The 24568-nt window shown below is 43.6% G+C and overlaps 1 protein-coding gene across 1 annotated transcript; it reads left to right on the forward strand.

The window, feature by feature from the left end:
- Positions 1-21277: 21277 nt before the first annotated feature.
- RRS1 (ribosome biogenesis regulator 1 homolog) lies at positions 21278-23035 on the forward strand. The gene has a single exon (XM_063129856.1). It carries the CDS (start codon positions 21348-21350, stop codon positions 22455-22457), a length of 1110 nt encoding a protein of 369 aa, XP_062985926.1. The 5' UTR covers positions 21278-21347; the 3' UTR covers positions 22458-23035.
- The last annotated feature ends 1533 nt before the right edge of the window (positions 23036-24568 follow it).

Below are 24568 nucleotides of genomic sequence, written 5' to 3' on the forward strand. Positions count from 1 at the left end.
CCGGATAATGTTCAGGGGGAGGCTGGGCTCACCCCAAGCCCTGCCGCTCCTTTGACATTAGTGGGTCCATCCAGGCCCCCCCCCCCCTCTTTCTTTCCTTCCTGCGAAGAGAGGCATGGAGCCCAAACCTCCGTGGGTTAGATTAGGTCTGCAGGCCCAAAGTTGCTCTTCTCTGCTCTATAATGATGTTTAAAGTTTTAGTCTAGTTATGTGCCCAAATCAATAGTATTTTGCTCAATCAATGCTTTTGCCAAGAATGCAGCAAAGCATTACATTGAAGAGAAACCTGTAGAATAAAATAAATATCCCTTGCAAGCACAGCATGTTTTTGTATGCCGAGGAGAAAATCCCAGAAAAGGTCATGGACTCAATTTATTTTTGACCCTCTTTAACATTTGAGAAAAGGACACACAATTTGGTGAGCTCATTTATACCAGAGTGGGCAATGTCTACAGCTATTATCATTTCAATTAGCAGAGGCTAACCACTCTGAATGGCAAATTTAAGCAGACATCCAACCATTGCAAATAGAATGTATTCCGGTTTAGAATCATAGAGTTTGAGACCTCCCATGCCATTTATTATACCTCTAAACATGGGCGCAGTTCTACCCATAATTATGATGCTGGGTTTTTCAAATAAATAAGTAGTGCGCATGCACACACACATCACCTAAATTGTATGAAGTAAGATTTATGGAGAGCCACTGAGATCACGGTGCCTGAAAAACAGCTATACGAGGCTTTTTAACCTGTTGCATCTGCTTCTGGATTCTTTGTAGGATCAAGATCGCATCTCTCCGCAAAAGTTTTTCTTTTCTTTTCCTTTTTCAGCCTTTCCCAACTTTCCACCACATAACCTTCAGGTGGTGCTGTGTAACAAAGCGGAATAACACAACTACGCTGGTGGAGAATTGCACTTCGTTTCATGACTGAAAGTGGTTGAAAAACACAGGACAGAAATTGGAACATGAAGATATCATCTAAAGTACCTGTAAAAAATACATGAGTGAGGAATGGTGAGCACACAATGACAGCCTCATCTGAAAAAGCTCAATAAGACAAATTTAAAGGATTGGATCCATACTCAGTCATACTTCGAGTAGGCCCACTTAAATCAACTGGACTTAAGTTATTGTTGTTTATTACATTTATATCCTGACTCTTTTCTCTTGCAAGGAATCCAAGCTGGCTTATATTGTTTTATTCTCACAACAACCCTGTGACGTAGGTTAGGCTGAGAGTCAGTGACTGGCCCAAAGTCACCCATTGAACTTCATGGCCAAATGGAGGCTACAACCCAGATCTTCCAAGTCCCAGTCCAACATTCTAACCACTTCATAGCACATGACTAACTTAAGTGGGAGGGGAGCCAGGGGAAGGGGTGTGGCCACCTAGGGTATGGTAACCATATGAAAAGGAGGACATGGCTCCTGTATCTTTAACAGTTGCATAGAAAAAAGAATTTCAGCAGGTGTCATTTGTATATATGGAGAACCTGGTGAAATTCCCTCTTCATCACAACAGTTAAAGCTGCAGGAGCTATACTAGAGTGACCAGATTTAAAAGAGGGCAGGGAACCTGCAGCTTTAACTGTTGTGACGAAGAGGAAATTTCACCAGGTTCTCCATATATACAAATGACACCTGCTGAAATTCCCTTTTCAATACAACTGTAAAGATACAGGAACCCTGTCCTCCTTTTCATATGGTCACCCTAAACTAGGGAATCCCAGAGAAAAGCCAGATTTGGCTCCTGGAATTGAGATTCTGAACCCCCATTCTAGAAGCCCCAGGGAGGCTCTTCTCTCAGCATGTTTGGTGCAGTGGAGGCTGGTGGCTCAATGTCAGTGGGGCAAAGGATCTGCTCTAGATTTCAGTCAGAACTGGTCAAAACTCTAAAGAAGCTTTGCCTCTTGGATAGCTTCATTAGAATTCTGACTGGTTCTGACTGTAACCTTGACCAGATTCACCATCCCACTTATATCAGAGCCCTCTTTGTTGTTCTTTTGCCATTAAGCAAAGTTGTTTTTATTCAGACAAGGTTAATTTGTCTCTTTTACTGTTATTTTAATTTGGTCACTGTTCTGTGCATATGGCTTTTATTGCTCTGGCTTTTGGATTGATTTGTATTTGCTCTCTTATGTTTACATCTCTGTGTGTGTGCATATGTATACACATGTATACTATTTTAATATACTTTTGCTTCCAGAACACTTGAGAACTACAAACTCAATCACTGCTTTTAAGACTCAGCTCAAAACTTTACTTTTCCCTATAGCCTTCAAATATTGAGTTTGTTCTGACTTTACACTGTTGGTTTTGCCCTACCCTGTGCCTGTTTACACTTCCCTGTGCCTGTTTGCATTCTCCTTCCCTCTTTATTGTTTACTACAACTTATTAGATTGTAAGCCTATGCGGCAGGGTCTTGCTATTTACTGTGTTATCTGTACAGCACCATGTACATTGATGGTGCTATATAAATAAATAATAATAATAATAATAATGTTATTTTTAGCCACTTTGAATGCCATGTGTAGAAAGGTAAATTGATATAAACCACAGCTATAACAATAACTGTGGGGGTGCTTGTATAATGTGAAAGAATTTCCAGACGGTATCACTTGGTTTTAACACCTGGGCCGTTACAGAATGTGGAGGATGCTACATATGGAAAAGGTATTCCAACCTTATTGTTTCTGTTGCAAAGGACATAAATAGTTGTTAATCAATGATAATCAATTAAGGCGTGGTGACTGACAAACCTATTTCAAATGCACTTTACATAGCAGAATTTACACAGATGTAGACCTACAACCTAGTCTTCCTATGACATTATTATATACTGTCACCTGCATGATATACCCAAATTTCAGCCACTTACCATTTTCTTTTGAGAAACGAAAACGGACCTGGAGCATAATATCCCAATAATCTATTGATGGTGCCTTTGGAGTGTCTTTATGCCCCAAACACAAGCAACCTACCAGGGTGTTCAAATGTCCCGTGGGTTTTTCCCAAAGGAAATTGGTCTAGGGAATCAGGCTTAAGTACTCTGAATATCAGTAGGTTAGCACAAACCGTTGTATTTCATTGGGGGAACATTTTCCTCACCAAAGACAGATTTATTGTGGGGGTAGAAAAAATGCACCAAAATGTTACCTTTTAGTAATAAATGTTTTACCTAAAGTTTTACCTTGATGGTTTATGATAGTTTTCTAATATGTTGAGCTTATAACATGCTTCTTCTGAAACCACAAACACATGAAAATAAGCTTGAACAATCTTAGATCTACCTTTTGAAACACAATCACAATTTTATTTCTCCCTTGTCTAGCAGCTACATTTTTTAAAAAAAAATACTCTAGGGTAGGTGCAGAGGGGCTTGAACCAGATCTTAAAAGCCCAAAATAACCCTCTACCTCACACTGGCACCCTAATCTGAATGGCGCTCCTGCACCTACTCTAAAGTAAAATGAAGGAGAGGGGAAGAGACCTAGTGCTAGATATGGATTGAACGTAATGTCTGTTTTAGCCCCAACTAATACCAATTGGCAAACAGTGCTTTGGAGAAATATTCAGGCCTACTGTGAGACAGATAAAACCTAAAACTATTTCTGGATGAAAATTAACAAATTAAAGAGCAGTCTTTCAAATGGAGTGCACAGATGTGCTTATGCCGCAGAGGAAAAGATATGGGAGGAGACAAGTCTTTGAGAACTGAATTTGTTCAAATCCTCTGAATTGGCTGATGGATTTTCCCTTCTCTCAAATATTTTATATCTACTTATCGGGGGAGCAGCAGTTATTCTAAGTTAAGCGTTTTGCTTGAGGAAACCTTCATTTGAAAAATGGGACAAGTGGTTTCAATGCAGTCATTGATAGGAAATGAGGTAATAAAAGTGAGCACATTCGAACAGCTCCTAAATATTCATAATTAGAGCTGTCATCTTGCTAACGATCCCCTTTGACTTCTTCAGCTCTTTTCAAACATTCTGTCAGAAACAATGAAAGTAACAAAACCTGGAATGTGAGAGATCTAAATCCTTTCAAAAACAATTGCAGAAAAATATAAAATAGGGCAAAATTCCCACGAGTCCCATTGAAATACAGAAGAGCTGTGCAAAAGCTTGCTCAACTCCTTTTTATTTCATTGGGGTTTGCCCAAAAGACATTTTTCACGGATTCTCCCATCCATCTCTCCTTAAGGTTAACATTCTTATTTTTCCTCAGTATGACTGTATATTGTTTAAACATTGCAGCCATGCCCATCATGGCAGATATCAGATTAACCTGAGAAATACAGGTGCCCCTGCCAGATTTGGAAGGCCTATGCCTCCTCCAGAATGTGAACATGTGATTATTCTCTCTGAGGAAAACAGCTAAATGACTCTTTCACCCCTCACTACCCCTTTCTGGCCCTACTGCTAAGAAAGTCTAGCAGGCCTACTTTTCAGAGGGCTGCCCTCTATTTTAGCTTTACCCCACCTATGCCATCCAGATTTGTTGGACTACAACTCTCATAATCTCATCCAGTATTGCTATTGGCCATACTAGCTGGGGAAAATGGAGGTTGTAGTACAACACAGAGGGTGCCAGGTTGGGAAAGACTGCTCTGTTTGAAGGGCTGTCCAGTCCAAGCCAGGTTCATATTTCAATGGAATTTGTGTGGTCCAACTCTTCTTTATATTTCAAGGGGACTCATGTGGGATTTTTGTCTTATTGGCAGCTACAATACAGCACCAACTAGCTTATATATTTCCCTGCATCTTTTTCTGAAAAGATTTAGCTGTGTTGCATTCCAGGTTTTGTTGCTTTCATTATTCCTGACCGAACTGTTCCTTTCAAAACCCTAAGAAGGGAGAGCAGGGGCCTTGGAATTGCCCATCGAAGATTAGCATCTGGGCAGCAGACTGGACAGGCATACGGGATGCCCGGACACAGTGTTTCCCACTGTGGTGAGATGCACTGTATTCCTTTTAAAGTTATAGTAATTCTTCCTAAATTTGTATATGTAAAATTGATGTAAATCTGTATCCTCTTTTATTCTCACTCGGGGCGAGGGAAGGAGAAGGCGGATGCATTTCCTTTCCTTCATTCACCCAGTACAGAGTACTTGCCAATACAAACCCACTGAATTTACTTGGATGAAATTTCATGTCATGTCAAGTTTGTACCCCACATTCCCTTCTAAAAGGAAGCCCCAAGCAGCTAACAATAACATACCCAAATAAATGCAATATGAAAAACAAAAGAAAGAACATGAAGAATTGCACAGGCACTCCGACTGTGGAACTCTCTCCACTCCTCACATACAGACAGTGCCAAGTCTTACAAGCTTTTGGTGCCAACGAAAGATGTCTTTGTTTTCCCAGGCTTTTCACTGAACTTTCTTCTCTTTAGGATTAGTAGATTAGAAAAAGTGGGTAAGAAATGTTTTAAATAAATGAACAAACAAGGATCATCAAACATTACAACTGCTGCAATAGCATTATCAATAAAATTTCAATTCAATGTCTAGGAAAAATCAACAAATTAAATTAATAATACAGAATTCATGAACATTAAAGCAATCCCTGATGCAAACTTATACCCACTTACCTGGGAGTAAACTCCATTGAACTCAATGGGACTTGCTTCTGTGTAGGCATCTATGGAATTATGGTATTAATATGGTGTTTTTATTAAAAGTTTGTACTTCTTAAGTACAGACTTTTAATAAAACACCTTATTCGCAATATGGTTTTTTATTATTATTATTTGTATGTCTCTCTTCCTCCAAGAAGCTGAGTGCTATTTTAGTCTCTCAGCTGCTGTTTAAATAGATTTAAGATGAGAAAGTGAATGCCGAAAACCAATCTGTAAACTTCAGAGCTGAGCAGGCATTTGAGGCTGTTATGTTCATACATCTGAGCCACTACATCACACTGGGTCACGCTGGAAGTGGGGAAGGAAGTATTTTAGAAGCCCAATTACACAGGGCTCCAGAGAAACAGAAGCTTTCTCATTCTTTTCACCACCCGGTAGTGCTCCATGAGTGCATCTTGTATTGCAGCCTTCCCCAACTGGTGCCCTCCAAATGTTTTGGACTATAGCTCCCATCATTTCTAATCACTGGCCATGCTAGCTGGGACTGAGAGTAGTCCAAAACATCAGGGGGGGGACTGTTTTATTGGCAACTGGGGACAACTGTTTTATTGGATCCATTGGTTCTTGTACTCTGTCTCACAGGAAACAGCTGCTGCCATTGCCAGAACTGAAGTCCTTGGGTTCATCGGCCTGGAAGAAGCAGCATCTGCTGGGTCTTTCTCTACAAGTTACCTCCAAGTTGGCAGCTTGTAAAAGGGACCAGCTGGAATTACACCAGATGTACAGTAAAGGGATAAAGAAAATGTTTTATCCCTTTCTCGTAATTATTGAACTCAGGGTAGCCTAGTGAAATTGATTTGCAGTAGATTCAGGACAGACAGAAAAAAAATCTTTTTACACAATGCACAATTAATTGTCTGGAGTTCTATCTCAGTCTATATGAAAAAGCATCAAAAATGTTTGCTATGTTAATTAACATGTATGGTAGGACAGAAAACCATTATCTCTGTTCAAGGCCAAATGGATATAATCAATTTTGATTTATAAATTCTAACACAGCCATTTCAAACTAGAGCCTCCCTTTCTATTGTTGAACAATGGCAACTTCCAGGTTAGCTGTAAAATGTTTATTGCGATAGAAATGTTCTCCCACTTATTTGTGAATATTGATCAGCAGCAGAAGTGGGCAACATATGGCCCATGGGTCCCATCTGGTCCCATGGAAGGGTTGTGGCCAAATCCCCTGCCAAATTCCCAGTGACTCTGCTGTGAAACAGGGTAAGCAAGGAGAGGGAACCTTTTTCCCCAGCAGAACCATTCTCCCCGCAGGTCCACTAAAGAGCTAGTTGAAGAATGGGTGGTGGAGAATATGAATCCACCAGGAATCCAGCTATGCAGTCACTTCCAGCAGCAGCTCAGCCACTTCCACTGGTGGTGGGGTATGGCACGTGGTGGCTTTCAGGGAGGCAATACAGGGCCTTGCTAGACCTACCTCATAATCCAGTGGGGAGTAGGGGCAAGGCCGCGCTGCAGCTAGCACGGGCCATCGCCCCTAGCTAGACATAACACGTGACGGGGTAAGGGAAAGCCCCGTCGCGACGGCCATTTTTTCCTAACCATAAAGGGGCCATGTGCACAGGAGCGCACCAACGAAAAGGTAAGGGTTTTTAAAAAAATAAAGGGTTCCCTGTTCCTCCTGCCCCCAATTCCCCCCACACAATGTCTGATGCCCACTCGCCCATCCACCCCCCACTCACCATGTCCGCCCCCCACTCACTTGCCCATCTGCCCCCTGCTCGCCATGTCCAATGCCCCCTCCGCCCGCCCCGTCCACGATCTCCCCCCCTGGCCCCATTCTTCTCCCCCCCCCCCGGCCCCGATCTCCTTGTCCTGGCCCCGTTCTTTCCCCCCCCCGTCCCTGATCTCCTTGCCCTGGCCCTGTTCTTCTCCCCACCCCCCGTCCCCGATCTCCTTGCCCTGGCCCCGTTCTTCTTCCCCATCTGCCATGTCTGATGACCCCCCTGACCGATCGCCCGCCCGATCGCCATGCCCACCTGATCACCCGCCCACCCAATCACCCACCCGCCATGTCCGATGACCCCTCTGCCCCTCCCCGTCCGTGATCTCCCCACCCTGGCTCTGTTCTTCCCCCCCATCTCTCCCGCCAGGTCCGCTCTTTCCCCACCCGGCCCCCATCTCCCCCCGTGATCCCCCCCTGGCCCAATGGGCACAGCACTCAGCTTCTCCCGGCTACACGCGAGTAAGCGAGCAGCCGGGAAAAGCCACAGAACCAGCTAGACCTTCCTCAGCCCGGGGCTGTGGAAAAACCAGGCCACAAGTGGATCCGGTTTTCCCGGGTCAAGGGAGGGTTTAGCCCAGCCTGACCCCAGGACCCCCTGTGCATTATCTGCGCGCACAGCAGGGAGCCCGAGCCTCGCACCGGGCTAAATCCTCATCTAGCAACAACCACAGTCACAATCCACCAAAGTTGCCCATCTGTGATCTAGAGACAAAGATAACAATGTTTTAGAATGCAGAAGTCCTACCCTATTCTAGGCTTGGTAGAGAGAGACTGGCCAGATCTACACCAAGCAGGATATAGCATTATGAAAGTGGTATATAAGAGACAGGAGCCACACTACTGCTTTATAGCAGTATTGAAGTGCACTGACAACTGTTTTTGGTCCATGAAACATAGGGCTCATCTACACCAAGCAGAATATTCCACTATGAAAGTGGTAAGAAGGAGCCACACTACTGCTTTATAGTGGTACTGAAGTGCACATACCATATACTGCTTTCATACCACTTTCATAGTGTTATATCCTGCTTGGTGTAGATGTGTCATGGGCCCCAACAGTTGTCAGTGCACTTCATTACCACTATAAAGCAGTAGTGTAGATCCTGCAGTGCACTTCAATATCACTATAAAGCAGTAGTGTGGCTCCTGCCTTTATATACCGCTTTCATAGTGGAATATCCTGCTTGGTGTAGATAAGCCCATACTATATACCACTGTCATAGTGCTATATCCTGGTTGGTGTGGCTCCTGCCTCTTATATACCACTTTCATAGAGCTATATCCTGCTTTGTGCAGATCTGGCCACTGTGGTGGACCCCATATGTTCATGGAAGATCAATGGTAGACCATGGTATGTTTGAACACTGTGTAGTAAGCGCAGAAAGAAGATAGTTGGCATAATCTTAATTGGTGGAGTGCATAATAAGGGGAGTTCCAGAAACTGGGGGAAGTTTCCGTCTAGCACATCTGGAAGACATGAGGTTGGAGACAGCTGCTCTAAAGATCTAATGTGGAAGGAGTAGATTTTGGCTGTCTGTTGGAGTATATGAACTGTGCCTCATACAAATACAAAAGCCACACGATTCCAGGGACCTCCTTCCAAAGGAAACAAAACCAGGGTAAGCCCTGCACCTCTGGAGGAGTCTCAACATTCAGGGAAGTAGGGTGAACATGACCATGTTTTAACATCAGCAGTGTAGTTCCAGACAAATAAAATCCCCCCTAGCACTCAGAGGGAGAGTCTCTTTATTTCAACAGTGTTGATAAATAAGGCAAATCTTGGTGGAATACTGTTATATTGCAAGAATCTTAAGATACCAGAGGCAGCTTCTTAAACACTACTTTATTCTCAGCCTACTCTGAAACTGAAACTCCAACAAACACTAACTCCAATCTTCCTGATTCCACCCTTCACTTCCTCTTCCTCCCAGCTCCCACCCATGCCTCTACTACAACTCCCAACATGCAATTCACCTACCACAGTACTACATATCCCCTTTATTTAAAAACAGTAACTTTTCCCCACCCATCTAGTACATAAAAGACTAGCACATCCCTGCAAACAACATAATACAACTTATCCTTGAGTCAATAACATTGTTAATTGCAGATGATGTAAGAGAATTATTTAACATAGTCTTTAGCCCATGCAGGCTGTTGTCTGGTGCTTTGAGGACGTTGATCAGGCAGGGGTCTTGGTTGGCTATTTTGTGCAAGGGGGATTACCCTGGAGTCATCCAAGCCAACTAGGTGCCCGTTAGTGTCGGTAACTGGATCATAGTGTGTAGGAGCCAGATTCCTGGTCTTCCATCTCTGTCCATTTGTACATGAGTCAAAATAAGCATGAGCAAGATAGTGAGCATTCCATATACGGCCATCGGATAGTTTATAGGTGTGTTGTCCTACCCTGTCAAGTATCTTCAGGGATAAAGTGAATCTTTGTTCTCCTTTCCAAATGATTTCTGGTTTCTTCACCCGTACAAATGAAGCACCTTGTATTCCTGGTTCCTTGGTGCCATAACACAATAATACACACTTCTTTATAACACATTGGAAATAAATTTGAATAAGAGCAATAACAGAGTTTATAGACTATCATTTATAACTCATGGAAGTTTGCAGGTCCTTTCAGTGATGTTGTTAACCTTCAGGACATCTCTTACATTTTCCCCTCCTAATTCAGCTTTAAAAAAACCCACAGAGAAAATCAGCTATTTAAACAAAAACAAATTATTTTAAAATCTAGTCTGTTTACATACACATATACTTCTCTGATGAGCAGCCCTTGACCATCCCAGAAAATATATTCCACACCAAGTTGATGGAATAAGAAAATAATTTAAAGGGCACGAATCATTTAAGTGTTAACTACACTCTGCATTGCTTAACATAATTTTGCTCTGAGATCATAAGCTCTGAGCTATTGCTTCTATATCTGCTAACTGCATATATTACCTAATAGGACATGACAAACAAAAGACCAAGTAATATGCTAATTACCACGCTGTGACCTTTTTCTGCACAGTGAAAGCAATTTTCATAGGGGGAAAGTTATCTTAATGTCTCCAAAATGAATGACCAGGTCATATAAACCTTAATGTGCCAATCCAATTACACCAACAGTGTCTGTAAAGTTCTCCAGTTAAATTCAGTTGCGGACACCTGTAGAGATTACTAAGCAAAATTGTTTCATGTCCTCGCTGCAAGTATTCCCTGAGTTTATTATTCTGACTGCTCTTCCTCAGTCATGTGTAGACTTACTGCGAAAGATGACACAGGCTGTTGTATTCTGTGATATTCCTTTACATGTGCACTAGGAAATAATGCTTAAACATTTCTACACAAGACATTTATTTATTGTGCGCTCATCATTTCCTACTCGCTGTTGTCCATGAACAAGTTGGGGCCCACAGGCTCCATGTTGGATCTTAATAGGGTATTTTCAGGTGGGAGAAGGCAGTTCAACTTTTGTTGGCCCTTGATCAGAATTCATGCATGACATGGTAACAACCATTCTGAGAATCAGAATGCAAGTTAATTCTGAGTTTATTTTTATTGATTAATTTGTAAATAGGGCTCCCAAGGTGATGACAGTTAAAACTTGCAACAGTTTAAAAACTTAAAAACCATGACAAAGTCCAGATCTACACCAAGCAGGATATGACACGTTGAAAACGGTTTGAAAATTGTACGTGTACTGTGTCCTGGGCCCCAACAGTTGTCACTACTGTTAGAAACTGTTTTAAAGCAGTAGTGTAGATCCTACCAAAGTGAAAACTCACCTGGTGATGTATTCACTTTCTGAAGCCATCCTTGTAGATTTGAATGGAAAACACCAATACGTTCGCTTTTAAATGCTGACTGCTGCAGGACAATGTGGCTGGTAACATGCAGCCTAAAGAAGCTGACCACTGACCACTGTTTCCAATAATATTATCTTAGAGCTCCATCACACCAGCGATTTAGTGCACTCTCGCCATGCCTGGTGTGCAGATTTGCAGCACGGTACTCACACAATGTCGTGCCTGTCCCACTGACACCCGGCCTCTTCCATCTTTTCCTAGAATGCCTAGTCTGCATTATTTTCCTTAAACATGTTTAATGCGCCCTTAAGACTCGCATAGTGCTGTACTCTCACATTTTCCTTTGTTGGTGGGCATGTGCTATGACAGGAGTCTGGCTGTTGGCTTGAATGGATTGCATCAAATCCTGGCAGAGGAAAACGATCTCTCCCAGCAGCCAGCTCCAAGCCTCAATATAAAACCCAAACCTTGCATCCCAGGCTCAAAAGTTTTTTTAAAAAAAAAAAAAAAATCGTACAACACCAGAATCTCTGCAGAGACAGGATTGTACTTCCTCAATGCCCCCAAAGAGCCAGACTAAACAGTAGTTCCATTTTTCCTGGGCAAAAAGGCAGTCTGGTTGAAGTACTCATCTGACAGGACCTGCTCGTATATGTCAAGTTAAGTGGGGAGCAACCAATGAACTGGAGGGAGAAACAGAAGGGCTGGGGTGGAAGAGCAAACAATCGAAAGAGCAGCGTATTCAGGTGAAAGGGACCATAAGTTTGATGTGCTTATGCATCAGAGGTAAAAAGAAAAGAAAAGCGGAGACAAAGCAGTGGGGGGGGGGAATTACATGTGATTGAGCCTTTATATACACAGTTAAACAAACACTGTTATAATAAAATAATTGTGCTGCCGGGGGGAAATACCAAACACCTATTTGTAGCCGTTTAGATCAGATTTCATAGCTACCCATTCCAAAACGTTTTCTTAAAAAAATGGGTGTAGGTCTTTAAACACTGGCAGCACAGTTACCTGGAAGCAGGAAAAATTGACCCTCCAAAGGCTGCCTTGAATTGTGTTGCTTGGAGAAAACAAAACAAAAAAAGAAATGGAATGGGTAGCAGTGCTCATCCCAGAGCAGGCTCGTAAAGTGGGGAATCGCCTTTAGCATTATAAATAAGGACATGCTGGATTACACCAGAGGCCTATCCAGCCCAGCATTCCGTTCCCAAACAGATTCTTATGAGAAACCCACAAGCTCAGGATATGAGCGGAACCACATCCTCCTGGTGTTCCCAGGAACTGGCATGCAGGAGATTACTGCCCCCGATACCACAGCCAACATCACAGTAACCAGCATCATAGTAACCACTGATAGCCTTATTTCATTTCATTTATTGTATTTCTATACCGCCCCGTAACCAAAGCCCTCTGGGCAGTTCACAAATATTAAAAATTACTTTTCATGAATTTGTCTAATCCCTCTTTAAAGCCATCCAAGTTGTCAGCCATCACTACATCTTCCGGTAGTGAGGTCCATAGCTTAACCAGTGGAGGCTGGTGGCTCTGATGTCAGTGGGGTAGAGAATCCGCTTCGGGATTCCCAACTGAAACCTGGAGCAGATTCCCCCACCCCACTGCACCTTGGATGGCTGTTTTAGATTTCTGACTGGTTTCTTTTTCCGACACAATGCATAATTTTATTCCTCTCTTTACACTTACTTGCCTTTATTCTAAGCTAAGCAGTCCCAAAGGTTGTGACCTTTCCTTATAGGGGAGTTGCTCCAGCCCCTTGACCATTTTGGTTGGCCTTTTCTTGTCAGGATGATCTTATGGTAATATTTACTTACCAGCTGGTGCCCTCAAGTGATGACAGGCAGGACTGCAGCCAGTTCTCTTGTTACATCACAAAGCCCTCAGCCTTGAAATGCATTAGCCCACCGTAGTCCCTCAGAAGCTCAAAGACCACCAGAGTAAACAGGCTACCTCAGCCCGGTCTGCAGATGGAACCTTCTTATTTGGGAACTTAATGCCACCAAATCCCAAGTAAAGATGGCAAGGCACAAAAGAAGTTGTGCCTGTAAATCTAGGCACCGAAGGGCTCAGCACAAGAAAGGCAAGAAGAAGAAGAAGGGCTGTGGCAGACAGCTAATCAGTAAGAATGGTAACAACAGCACATTTTATGAAAGCTGCATTTATTATTATATGAACTGGGAACTTTGAGATTATTTTACGTGGAAAATGAAAAGGTGAACATGTCAAGGGTGTATATCTTTTAAGCATAGGAAGATGGAGCATCTCACCTGCTCAGCGGCCATAGAAATGCCCACAGTAACTTCTCTATCAGACTTTAAGGCAGGGGTGTTGCTAAACACCTGAAAGATTTAGGGCCCAGGACCACAGAATATAAATCTGGATAAAAGTTGCATAGGATGGTTTATATCTATATATGCAATGCAGAAATAATTACTAGGATTTGTTTAAATTTCACAAGAGGCAAAACCACCCATTTAATTTCTCTCACATTGCCCCCAAACATCTCACACCAACAGAAAAGGCTATCCCCCCTCTTTAAGTGTAGTTGCTTTGAAAGGAGAGATTTGGAAGGAGGGATGTTGCAACCTGTGGAGAGGAGACTGTTAACCCTTTGCTTCCCAGTTGCAATCCCCCTTGAAAATGCCCCCCCTGCCCCAGCAAGGCAATTAAGCTAAGAAAAAACACACCTTCCATTGGCAAAATGGACTACATCTAAGGAATAGATCCAAGGCCATAGGAAATAGTTTCAGAGCTGGAGGCCCATGGGCCCAGGTTTAGCAACACCCCTAAGTCAAGACAGATTGTTCTTACCTTTTGTTACCAATTATATATGACCTTTAGAATAGGTGCCAAAAATGTTTCAGAACATCAGAGCTTCATGGGAGATCATGGATATTCTTTGTTCCAGAACTCCAAGATTGCAGAACTCAATGCATGTTCCTGATTCCGGAATGCTATGCTGCTGTAAAACCCAATAGCTCCATAGCACCAGATGTCCATGACAATTTGCCTCCCAACACTACCTTACTTTTACTGGGGTCAGGCAGGTATGTTTCTACCACTATCCATAGAAATGATGACCTATTCCTACCTGCCTTCTCTGGTTTTACCATTACTGACAACCCCTCAGTACATGACTTGTCACACCTGCATGTCAGGCAGAAATTCAACAAAAGAAATTGTTACCCGCCTCTCCCTCTGGATCGACACAAATGCAAACACCTTAAAACACAGTAAACGTAATAGACAAGCCACCTCAGCTCACCCTAAAATCAATCAAATTTTATTTGCACCAAGCCATTGGCCATTGCAATTTAGAACAATTAACTGAACATAAAACAGGATGAACGTTTTATTATACGTGGGCAGATTGGATATAATATGATTTGCTCCTCATGCCCCATTATTAAAAAGTTTATCCCACAAAGTTTAATTTTGGGCAGGGGCGTACTACTTTTGGATTGGGCCCATGTAACCTTATGGATTTGTATTTGGTGGGATTATATGACCATATAGGATGCAATCCTACACATGGGAGTTGTAGGATTTCCCCCCCCCCCTAAATATGCATAGGATTGTGCTCTTATTGTTGGTAGCCTCATAAAAGCTTCTTGTGGGGCAGATCCAGCATTTACTTGTATTCCTCAGCACACACTGAATCTTGTTGAACCCTCCCACAACCATTCAGAAATCTGAGGAAACAGCAGGGAGAGAGGATAGTACTCAACTCACACAGTACCAGTGAAACATTCTTCATATGTTGAGCCCTCACACAGTACGTTCTGAAACAATTCCACCCCAAGTGCCTAGTAAATCAGTTTTTCAGTGATTAACATTTTGTGCTCATGTGCTCAACAGGGTATGTGCGCATCACGACAACGTGCCGCTACAAGAGAAAGTGATCTCTGATTTTTGTCCTGCCTTGATAAATCTTTTCCGAGCTAACAAGCCAGACACCACAAAGCCATTTGCTTGTTGATTGTGAGAACAGTGATCAACAGAAGTCATCAAGCACAACACCAAAGGGACCGGAACATTGACACTGCAAGACCCTGGAGCTGCTGTCTTATGATGGCAGTGATGGTAGCCTGTCAATACAGTTGTAAAATGCATCTATTGTGTGATATGTTCCTCCAGTTTATTGTGGGGATGGAGGCATTTTACAGGGCTGGCCTTATCACTAGGCAGAGTGAAGTGGCCGCCACAGGTAACTAATTTTAGGTGTCATGAAACAGTTTAAAAAACACCTGTTATTTGTTATTATCTTTTTACTTCAAGCATGTGTGAGATGTGCTTGTTTTCTGCCTCAGGTGCCAAAATAGCTGGGCTTGGGTAGTATGTATTTCGACTGGAGCGGGGAGGAGGGCTGGGTGACATTGTTGCTCTATCTCCAATGACAAAATGTCTTGGGCCAGCCCTTGCAGAACTGCTGGAAAGCATTTGATACAACCATTTCCTTTAGTTATTCGATATTCACCTTGAACTGTATGTGTGTGTGTGTGTGTACATAAGTGTATCACCAAATTACCTGGCAGCTAGAATATCCAAGAATGAAATATAGTTTGATTATTCAATACAATCATATCTATGTAACAAAAAGACATTTTGATAACATAAACTGTAATGTCTCTGTATACTGTTTGCAAAGATTCCTTATCTCATCTTTTTCTGATCTGTCCATGATCAAGGGACTCAGAAGCTGATACAAATTGAAAACAAGGAAAAGAGTCCTAAAAAATTAAGAGATACTGAACTGCTACTACTCCTTGTCATATTTCTCTCCCACCCACCCCTTAACTTTACAAAATATACATATATTGTTTCTGGGGACTATAGGAGCAGATGCTGTAAGGCTTTTATCAATCATTTTGAGCAAATTAAAACCAGCAAAATTGCCTCCGGCTTGATGATACATCGGACAGACATACAGTAAGACTTAAGTGATCTTGACTTGAACCCATATCCATGAAAATCAACAGCCTTCAATCAGTACTTTAGCTATTCAGCCCTACTACCAGCTGAATCATGCACATAAATATGTAACAGGTTATGAAATCATTCCGGAAATACTTAAAATGCTTAATTTAAATTGGGAACAGAATGCTCAATGTATGAAAATGAGATACTTTCATTTGAACAAATTGGAGAGAGGATGTTGAGAAGGTATCTACAATTTCTTAAGCTGTATTCTGTTGAATACTGTAGTAAAGCGTGTTTACTTGTCCTTTGGTGAAACTATCTCCTACGTTGCTGCCAACCACATACGAGAAAGGTTGTGCCCCACTGTACAAGAATACCATTTACTATGACGAGTGAAGAAATGTTGCTTGAAATGAGCCCTGAAGTGTCACCCCCATGGGGCCAATCTGAGACCACTTCAAATTATCACAAATATGCCCTTCAGATTTATTTCAAGACACATGGGAGCTATTCTTCCATGCATCTGATGAAATTGACTGTAGTCCACAAAAGCTTATGCATTAGTTTTTAAGGTGCTACAAGACCCTCCATTGTTCTTATAGAAGAGTCAATTATGAATGGAGATTGTCTGAATGATGCAGCAATGTGAGCTAAGGCCAATTTCATGGGTTGAACCCCTGGTGGTGTGTTATCAACTTGACTGGTCTTTCCCAGCTCTTTGACCTGATATCCTTTTAACTAGATATGCCAAGGATTGAATCTGTTTGTAGGTCTGATTCATTAAAGAGCATCTCTATACCCTACACACCTCAAGGTATGTCGAAAGGGCACCAAAGTAAGGTCTATTTGCACCACCTGTTGGTTTTGGGAAGACCTCAAATATTTATCCAGAACTACAAATAAAAAGGAATGGTCATAATACAAGTTTACATTTACATAGCTCTGAATGGAAGAATGCAATTAACTAAGATTTGCAGATGAGAAGCTTTTGAAAGTACAACTCCTATGTTTAAGTGACAGCCATTTCCAGGTCATGTATTGCAGTTGGAGTTAATAGAAAATTTTAATCAGAAACACTTGCATTTCTGTTTTCTGGCATTGAATAGTAGATGAGTTTATATGGATTATGAACAAGGATCAATAATGTATCTGACAATAAGAGCCATGATAGTATCCATTATTCTTTTCTTTTTAGACAGATGCTTATGTAGAAGCTTAATTTAGTAGATATGGGATTCATGCTAGGTAATTTTCCCATTGTAGTATCCTGTAGTGTAAGACTATCTCCTACGACTTCTGAATATCCACAATTTGCTCCCATACCAATTTCACTAATCAGCAAAGACATAAGAATATGCTCTAGTCAGGGCCGCTTTGCACAGCTTGAGTAAATTGGAGTGAAGGAAATGCAATCATTCAAATCATTCATTCTAGATGTTATTCTCCCCTTTCTTCCCTCCTAATCCTTTCAGTCTTAAAGTACTTTTCCATGGCTCTCCGCCTCCTGTTTCTCCTTTCCAGAGACTGGTATACTTGTGGTGCTGTTCATGCTATGGCTCTTTTGGAAATAGGTTGAGCTGAGGGAAAGCATGTTCCACCTCTGCAAGTATACTTGAAGCTGGTGTGTTGCTAGGTCTGTGCCGATGGAGCGCAAGCCTCCAATCTATCTCCCAGTGCCCAAAATGTCCCATTGTTTTCTCTGCTGCCGCTCAAGCTACCTCCAGTATCAGAGGGCAGTAAGCCTATATACACCAGATGCTGGGGAACATGGGGAGGAGGGTACACCTGTGTCCTGCTTGTGGGTTCCTGGCAGTCAGCTGATTGGCCACTGTATGAACAGAGTGCTGGACTAGATAGACCCTTGGTCTGATCCAGCATGGCTGTTATGTTCAAACCTTTCTTGGCTGATTTTCCTTTTGATTGTGGCACCAAGCTTCTGGATGCCCAGTCAGGTACTCCATAAGTAGCACTCAGCCAGGGAGCAATCAATTTCAGACTAAGGCCAAGGCATGTGGAAAAGGCCTTATAGCAGTCTCCCCAAGTCTTGTCTGGAGTCTCATGGGATTTCACCAAATTCTACAAGACTTCAGCAAATCTCAACTTCTCGTCCCATCCCCTAGCCACACTTTGGCTTGGAGAAAAAGCCCCTATTGATGCCAGTGGGAGCTTCTTCTTTTCCCCTAGGACTAAATGAACTGTGGGAAGAAATTTGAGGGAATCACAACTGCAGAAGTAAAAGTCAACCTCTCCCTCCTCCCTGTATGCTATGAGCCCTCTGCTCTGAAAACTGCTTCCTGAATGACAATGAATTAAAAAACAAAAAATAAAACTTCCACTGCAATTCAGTAGTAATTTCGGTGGCAGGGGGAGGGATGGCTGTGAGAAAGGCTTATCATGTTGATTTCCCCCACAGAATAACACACCACCAGGAGATTCAACCCATGAAATTGGCCATGGCTGACATTGCTGCATCATTCAGATGATCCCCATTCATAATGAGCTCTTCTATAAGAACAATAGAGTTCTGTATCACCTTAAAGACTAACAAACTTATTGGAATAGTTTTCAGTCAAAGCTGGGAGGGAGGGAGGGAGAGAAACCTGGGGCAGAACAAAAAGTGCATTTATTGCGCTCCTTAAAGGTTGAATAATCTGGGCAGGATATCTGCCCATGTACTTCATGTGTACATTAGATCCTGATGATTGTATGTGTGTGTGTGTGTTGTGCATTTGATTGGCTCGTCTTGACCTTTGTGTCTGAACTGCGTGGCATGGAGAGGCAGAACTGAGTATGGGCACGATCTAGGCTGTGTCTTCCTCTCCCTGTGTATGGAGGAAAAGGCACACGTCCCCACCATGTAGAGAGAGAAATCCAGAAACTACGGAGCAGAAGTCATTTGGGATCTGAGTATTAGGTTTGGCTTCTTCGTAAGGAGTTGAACTAGATGACCTTTGGGTCTATTTCAACTTTAGATTCTAAAAATAAATAAATAAATAAAATACATACTGAGATCATTATTATTATTATTATTATTATTATTGCTTTTACAAATTAGTTGTGCAAAAGCACTTAGATCACAAGCCATTTTGTAGCAATGTCTACAGCCATATAGAGGCCAAAATACAGATGACCTTTCTAGGCACTGGGGAGGAGAATGTCGAAGAACTAAAATATTAGTACAGTGGGGGGATCTAAAGCAACCTTATAGCTATAATTCAGTGCTATCTCCAGACAGTTTCAAGGCTGCATCCACTGATATTCCTGGGCCGAAATTACTACACCAATGCATCTGCTTACTGCACTATCTGTCATGTCTCCGCAGCACTGCACAATCTCAGCGCAAACTGGGAACAATTCAAACACTTCATTCAAGTATCTGAACTGAGCACTTTTCATGGAAAGTTAGTTCTGGATTTGAGACACTTTTATTATTTCTGGGAGGTGGGCCACAAATTAAAGAACAATGCAGTCATTCACATCATATCTATTATGTGTCCTAAACAAGCATGGTTAACACCAGAAAGATAGGAATGTATCACCACATCAGATAATTGCTGCGATACACTTCTGAGTGTTTCCATAACCAACGGATTCAGCCTTCTGTATGCCACAGACAGAGAACCCTCACAGCATTCACACAGAGAGCCTTACACAGAGAGATGTGTCAGGTGGTCTAAAACAGTAGTCTTGAACTGGTCCAGACCCGAGATGCACCTCGGACTCCCAACCTGAAACATAGACCCAATTTCACAACATGGCAGAAACAGCTTCATTGTGACCCATCTGGTCTCGTGATCCAGTTTTGGGTCACAACCCACCAATTGAAGCCCACTAATGGCAAGTGAAAAGGAGCATAGGAAGGAATAGTTTACCCTACCAGTGCTCCCTTTGTCTTCCCAACTTCTCTCATTCTCCATTTGCATTATACAGCCAATCCAGATTCTCAGACTTTACACACAAGATTTTTGCAACCTGCCTATTTACAAATACTACCAACATTGTGATTTCCTCCAGATCTATCCCCCAAGGTGAAAATGAGATGGGTTAAAATTCTATGCATACTTACCTAAGAATAAGCACCAATGAACCCATTAGGTTTTAATCTTGAGGATACATGGTATAGGTTTGCACTATGGGAAAGTATGTGGCATACTCTACAAGAACATCCTGCCATTTTGAGTCAAATATGTGATACTGACACACTACAAGACACCATTGTGTATAATGGATTTAACTACAATTCTGCCCCTTATGCTGATCTAACTAGAGGAGTCCCATTAAAATATAGTTGTATCCATTCTGGTTGAAAACATCATCTGTACCAAGCCAGAAAAAAATGTGAGTTGTCAAAGCGCAGTACCATCTTGTGGTAATTAACAGTATTGTTGCAGAAACAGTTCTAAACAGAAATACAAAAAAACTTCCTGTACGATTTAATCTGCAGAAGATTTATGCCCCAGTATACGTAGAGGATAGTGGGAGTCAGTAACTTTGCCAGGAACATTTTAAGAATGGGGAGAGGGCTGTTTCGGAGGAATTCATGTTTTTAAAGGAAGGGCAAACGATGAATTAAAAACAACTCATATTTAATCATTGTCCAGTTTGAGCGTTTATAAGTTGTATCACACAATCCCCCTATAAGTGTAACGTTTTTTATTAACTATTATGTGACGTTGCTCGCCTACTCGGGCCTCGACTTTGCCTCCAACATCTCAACCGATCTGAAATCCCACCACTCCACCCCGCTTTCCAACTTTTTTAAAGCCAGGAACTACAAACCCCGCAAGATTCCGCGTGCCATTGGCATGGCACAGCAGCAATGAGTCCACAGGATAGACCAATGAAGCCTTTCACCGTATATTTTTCCAATCTCGTTGGCGATATCCTTAAATATATACATATATACGAGGGCTACTAAATCCATCGCTTACACTTCGAACACTAGGGCTCGTCCCTCAGCCCACTTCCCAATGCCTGGACGCCTACATCTCCCAGCTCCAATTGCACCGCCTACGAGGACATTGCATGCTGGGAGTTGTCGTTGCCATGCCGTTTCTGTCGCCTATGCTACGAAAGGCACATCCGCTTCTGGTCTGTCTCCGCGCCGGAACTAATCCTTTCGACCTTTTCAGAAGCGGACGCGGAAGGAAAGCGGGACCCACGCTCTGCCGGCACGTGCGGGAAGGCAAGGGAAGCGCTTGAGCTGCCGCGGCGATGGCGGCTTTGTTCGTGGAGGGTTTGCTGGCGCGCGCCGAAGAGCGCGAGGCCGAGACCCAGCGGAGCGTGACGGTGCACAAGGAGCTGGACTTGGAGTTCGACGTGGGGAACTTGCTGGCGGTGGACAAGAACCCTGCGCCGCGCGCCGTGGCGCGAGAAGGAGGAGCCGCCGCCGCCGCCTCCTCCCCCCAGCGCGAGGCCCTCCTGCGCGCCTTGGCCCGCGACAACGTGCAGCTGCTGGTGGGCCAGCTGTGGGCGCTGCCGTCGGAGCGAGCCGGGGGCCTGGCCGGGCCGGTGGTGGCGCGGCTGCCGGAGCCTTCGACCCGCTTGCCCAGGGAGAAGCCGCTGCCCAAGGCCCGGCCGCTCACCAAGTGGGAGCAGTTCGCCAGGCTCAAAGGCATCCGCCCGACGCGGAAGAAGCGCGGCACTTTGGTCTGGGACGAGGCGGCCAAGGAGTGGCGGCGGCGCTGGGGCTACCAGCGGGCCGGCGGAGACCCTTCCCGCGACTGGCTGCTGGAGGTGCCGGACTCGGCCGACCCGCTCGAGGACCAGTTCGCCAAGCGGCGCCAGGAGAAGCGCGAGAAGGTGGCGCGCAACGAGCTCAACCGCCTGCGCAACCTTGCGCGCGCCCACCGGGGCGGCGCGGCCGCGGAGCTGCACCCCACCGGCCACCAGGACCGAGCCGAGCTGGGCCGCGTCACCGCCCTGGCCCGCGTCTCCACCGCTTCCCGCGGCCGCTTCCAGCCGCGCCTTCCGAAGGAGCCCCCGGCGCCTCAGAGCGCCTCCCGCGGAAAGAAGCGCCGCTTCGCGCCGCTGCTCGGAGATCTCGAAGGGGAGAAGAAGCGGCAGCTGGAACTGGTCCGGAGCCTGAGCAGCAAGAAGTCGCCCCTGGACCTGACCCGCGCCGTCAACAAGCAGCTGCGCGAGGAGGAGGCCCAGGCTGCCGGAGCCAAGGGCAAGAAGCGGGAGCAGCGCGGCAAGAGGGCTCGACGGCAGCAACAGAGACCCGGCGGTGGGGCCAAGGGCAAGAAAAGCGGAGGGGCAGCCCGAAGAGGAGGGGGCCAGGCCAGGCCCGGAGGCATCGGTGGCAAGAGGAAAAGGAAATGAGCCTTACCGGGATAGGATGGGAGTCTGGGTTAAGTAAGGGCAGGAGCAGCGCTACCCGGTTACATGAGCTCCAGAAACGGAGTGTTTCCCCCAGAATCACCCGCCCCACCACGAACTGTTGCTGCTTGATAAGCAAAGGTGGCCTTGACTGTCTGAGACTTTTTCCTCCAGTTCGACAGTGGCCTTGACTTTGTGGGGCTACATAAAAAGGGGAAAATTTTACTTCTCTAAAATAAACTGAATAATTGCCCTGACTGAAGTAGAGTTGCAAGTGTTGCTGATAAGGCTGATGACTGTGAGGGGAACTTTTCACCTGGCAAAAGTGAAAAGGAGTAATGTGTTTTTCTAAGACATAAAACATAATCATTTGATAGCAGTATTTGTGTGAATCCTTGCATAAGAAGCATTGTAAGGCTCTGATGAAGCATATAATTAAAAATGGAATTTCCGTAATGTTCATTTTTTAGACTTCACTGTAATTTAGTCATAAAATGTCCAGAGAATCCTGACAAGGGTTTGTGGAGCTGGAATATTTAGAGGGCTCTATTGCATACAAAATAAATTACTTCTATTCTTCATTTGCTTTTTATGAGATGCGATAAACGTCTTTCAGTTAACACACATTTCTGTATATTTGTACTTCTGATAAACTGTAATGCAGATAGGTCTGCAAAGAAATATAGAGAACAGCAAAGTAAGACCGGATTATGTTAATAATTTGTTCACAATTTGTGAACTGCATGAATCCTGAGTTGGGTCTGAAAGTTACATCCAATGGTGGCTTTTCACCAGCAGAAGGGAAACTGCTAGTGGAATGTGTGTTTTTTGCAGCCTCCCTGCTCCCCATACCTGTGAAACCTGCCTTGGTGGGGGGTTGAGGGACCTTCCAGGGCAAATTTAGGAGGCATTTGTGGGGAGAAGAGAACCGGGAAGTCCCATTGCATGAATAGACTAGTTGAGGGGGGGCATAGATCAGTGTGGTAGAGCACATGTTTTGCATGCAGAAAGTCCCAGGTTCGATCCCTGGCTTCTACAGGTAGGGCGAGGAAATAATCCTGCCTGAAACCCTCAAGACCCACTGTCAGTGAGTGTTGACAAAACTGGGCTAGATGGACCAATGAGTGCAAAAGGAAGGGAAACCCCGTGGAGGAGTAAAAAGAAGCCAAAGGCAAAGGTAGAACCAAGCAATCTTCAAAACGAAATATTTACAAAAGTTTATTTCCAGTGCCAAGGTGCTGCCTACGTGTTTCGAACGCAAACTGCGCTCTTTCTCAGGACTGTTACAGAGTTCGAACTCTATAACAGTCCTGAGGAAGAGCGCAGTTTGCGTTCGAAACGCGTAGGCGGCACCTTGGCACTGGAAATAAACTTTTGTAAATATTTCGTTTTGAAGATTGCCTGGTTCTACCTTTGCCTTTGACTTCTTTTTACTCCTAGATGGACCAATGGTCTGACTAAGACAGCTTCCTATACAGCCTGCATGGCAGGTCAAACCTGAGTGCATTTTATATAAGTATGTATTTTGTTACATGAAATATATATTCAATAGAGAAAGAGAGCTCACTCAATTTACTTTAGAGCTTAGAAATAATGAGTTGAAAAATCTCATAGAGAACAGAAAACCGTAAACTTCAAGCCATTTATTTTACAAAAAAAAATCCTACAAGGAAGTGTGACTTTTCTGTTATGAGGCTTAGTGGTCTGCAGGTGGGAATAACTTTATTCTTCCAGTATAAATGCAAAGTGACATTATATATTTATCCTTTAAAAATGCTGGATCTCAGTCAGATAATACTTAAATTTTCATTGTGGAACATGTACTTGCTGTTCTTTACAGATTGGAAATTGAGGCTAGTCTAAAGTCTGTCCAAGGCTACCCAATGAGTGTATAGCAGAGCTGCCCAGAAAAGCTCATGGTACAGTAAACTCTTAGCCGTTAAGGTGCCACAGGACTCTTGGTTGGATTTGTTACAACAAAGTCATATAGCTATCCCTTTGAAAGTTGTCACTGAGCTAATGTTTGAACTGTAAAGCTGATCTGTAAACTTAAAAGTTGCTAAGTTCTTGATTTGAGAATTAGCAGGAACATAGTAAAATTCTGCAGGCATATA

Source organism: Elgaria multicarinata, chromosome 7 (genome assembly GCF_023053635.1).
Source record: "Elgaria multicarinata webbii isolate HBS135686 ecotype San Diego chromosome 7, rElgMul1.1.pri, whole genome shotgun sequence".
Classification (NCBI taxonomy): domain Eukaryota; kingdom Metazoa; phylum Chordata; class Lepidosauria; order Squamata; family Anguidae; genus Elgaria; species Elgaria multicarinata.

What these genes read in the sequence shown, in the direction of transcription:
- RRS1 (XM_063129856.1), top strand. Translation starts at nt 21,348, where the DNA reads ATGGCGGCTTTGTTCGTGGAGGGTTTGCTGGCGCGCGCCGAAGAGCGC.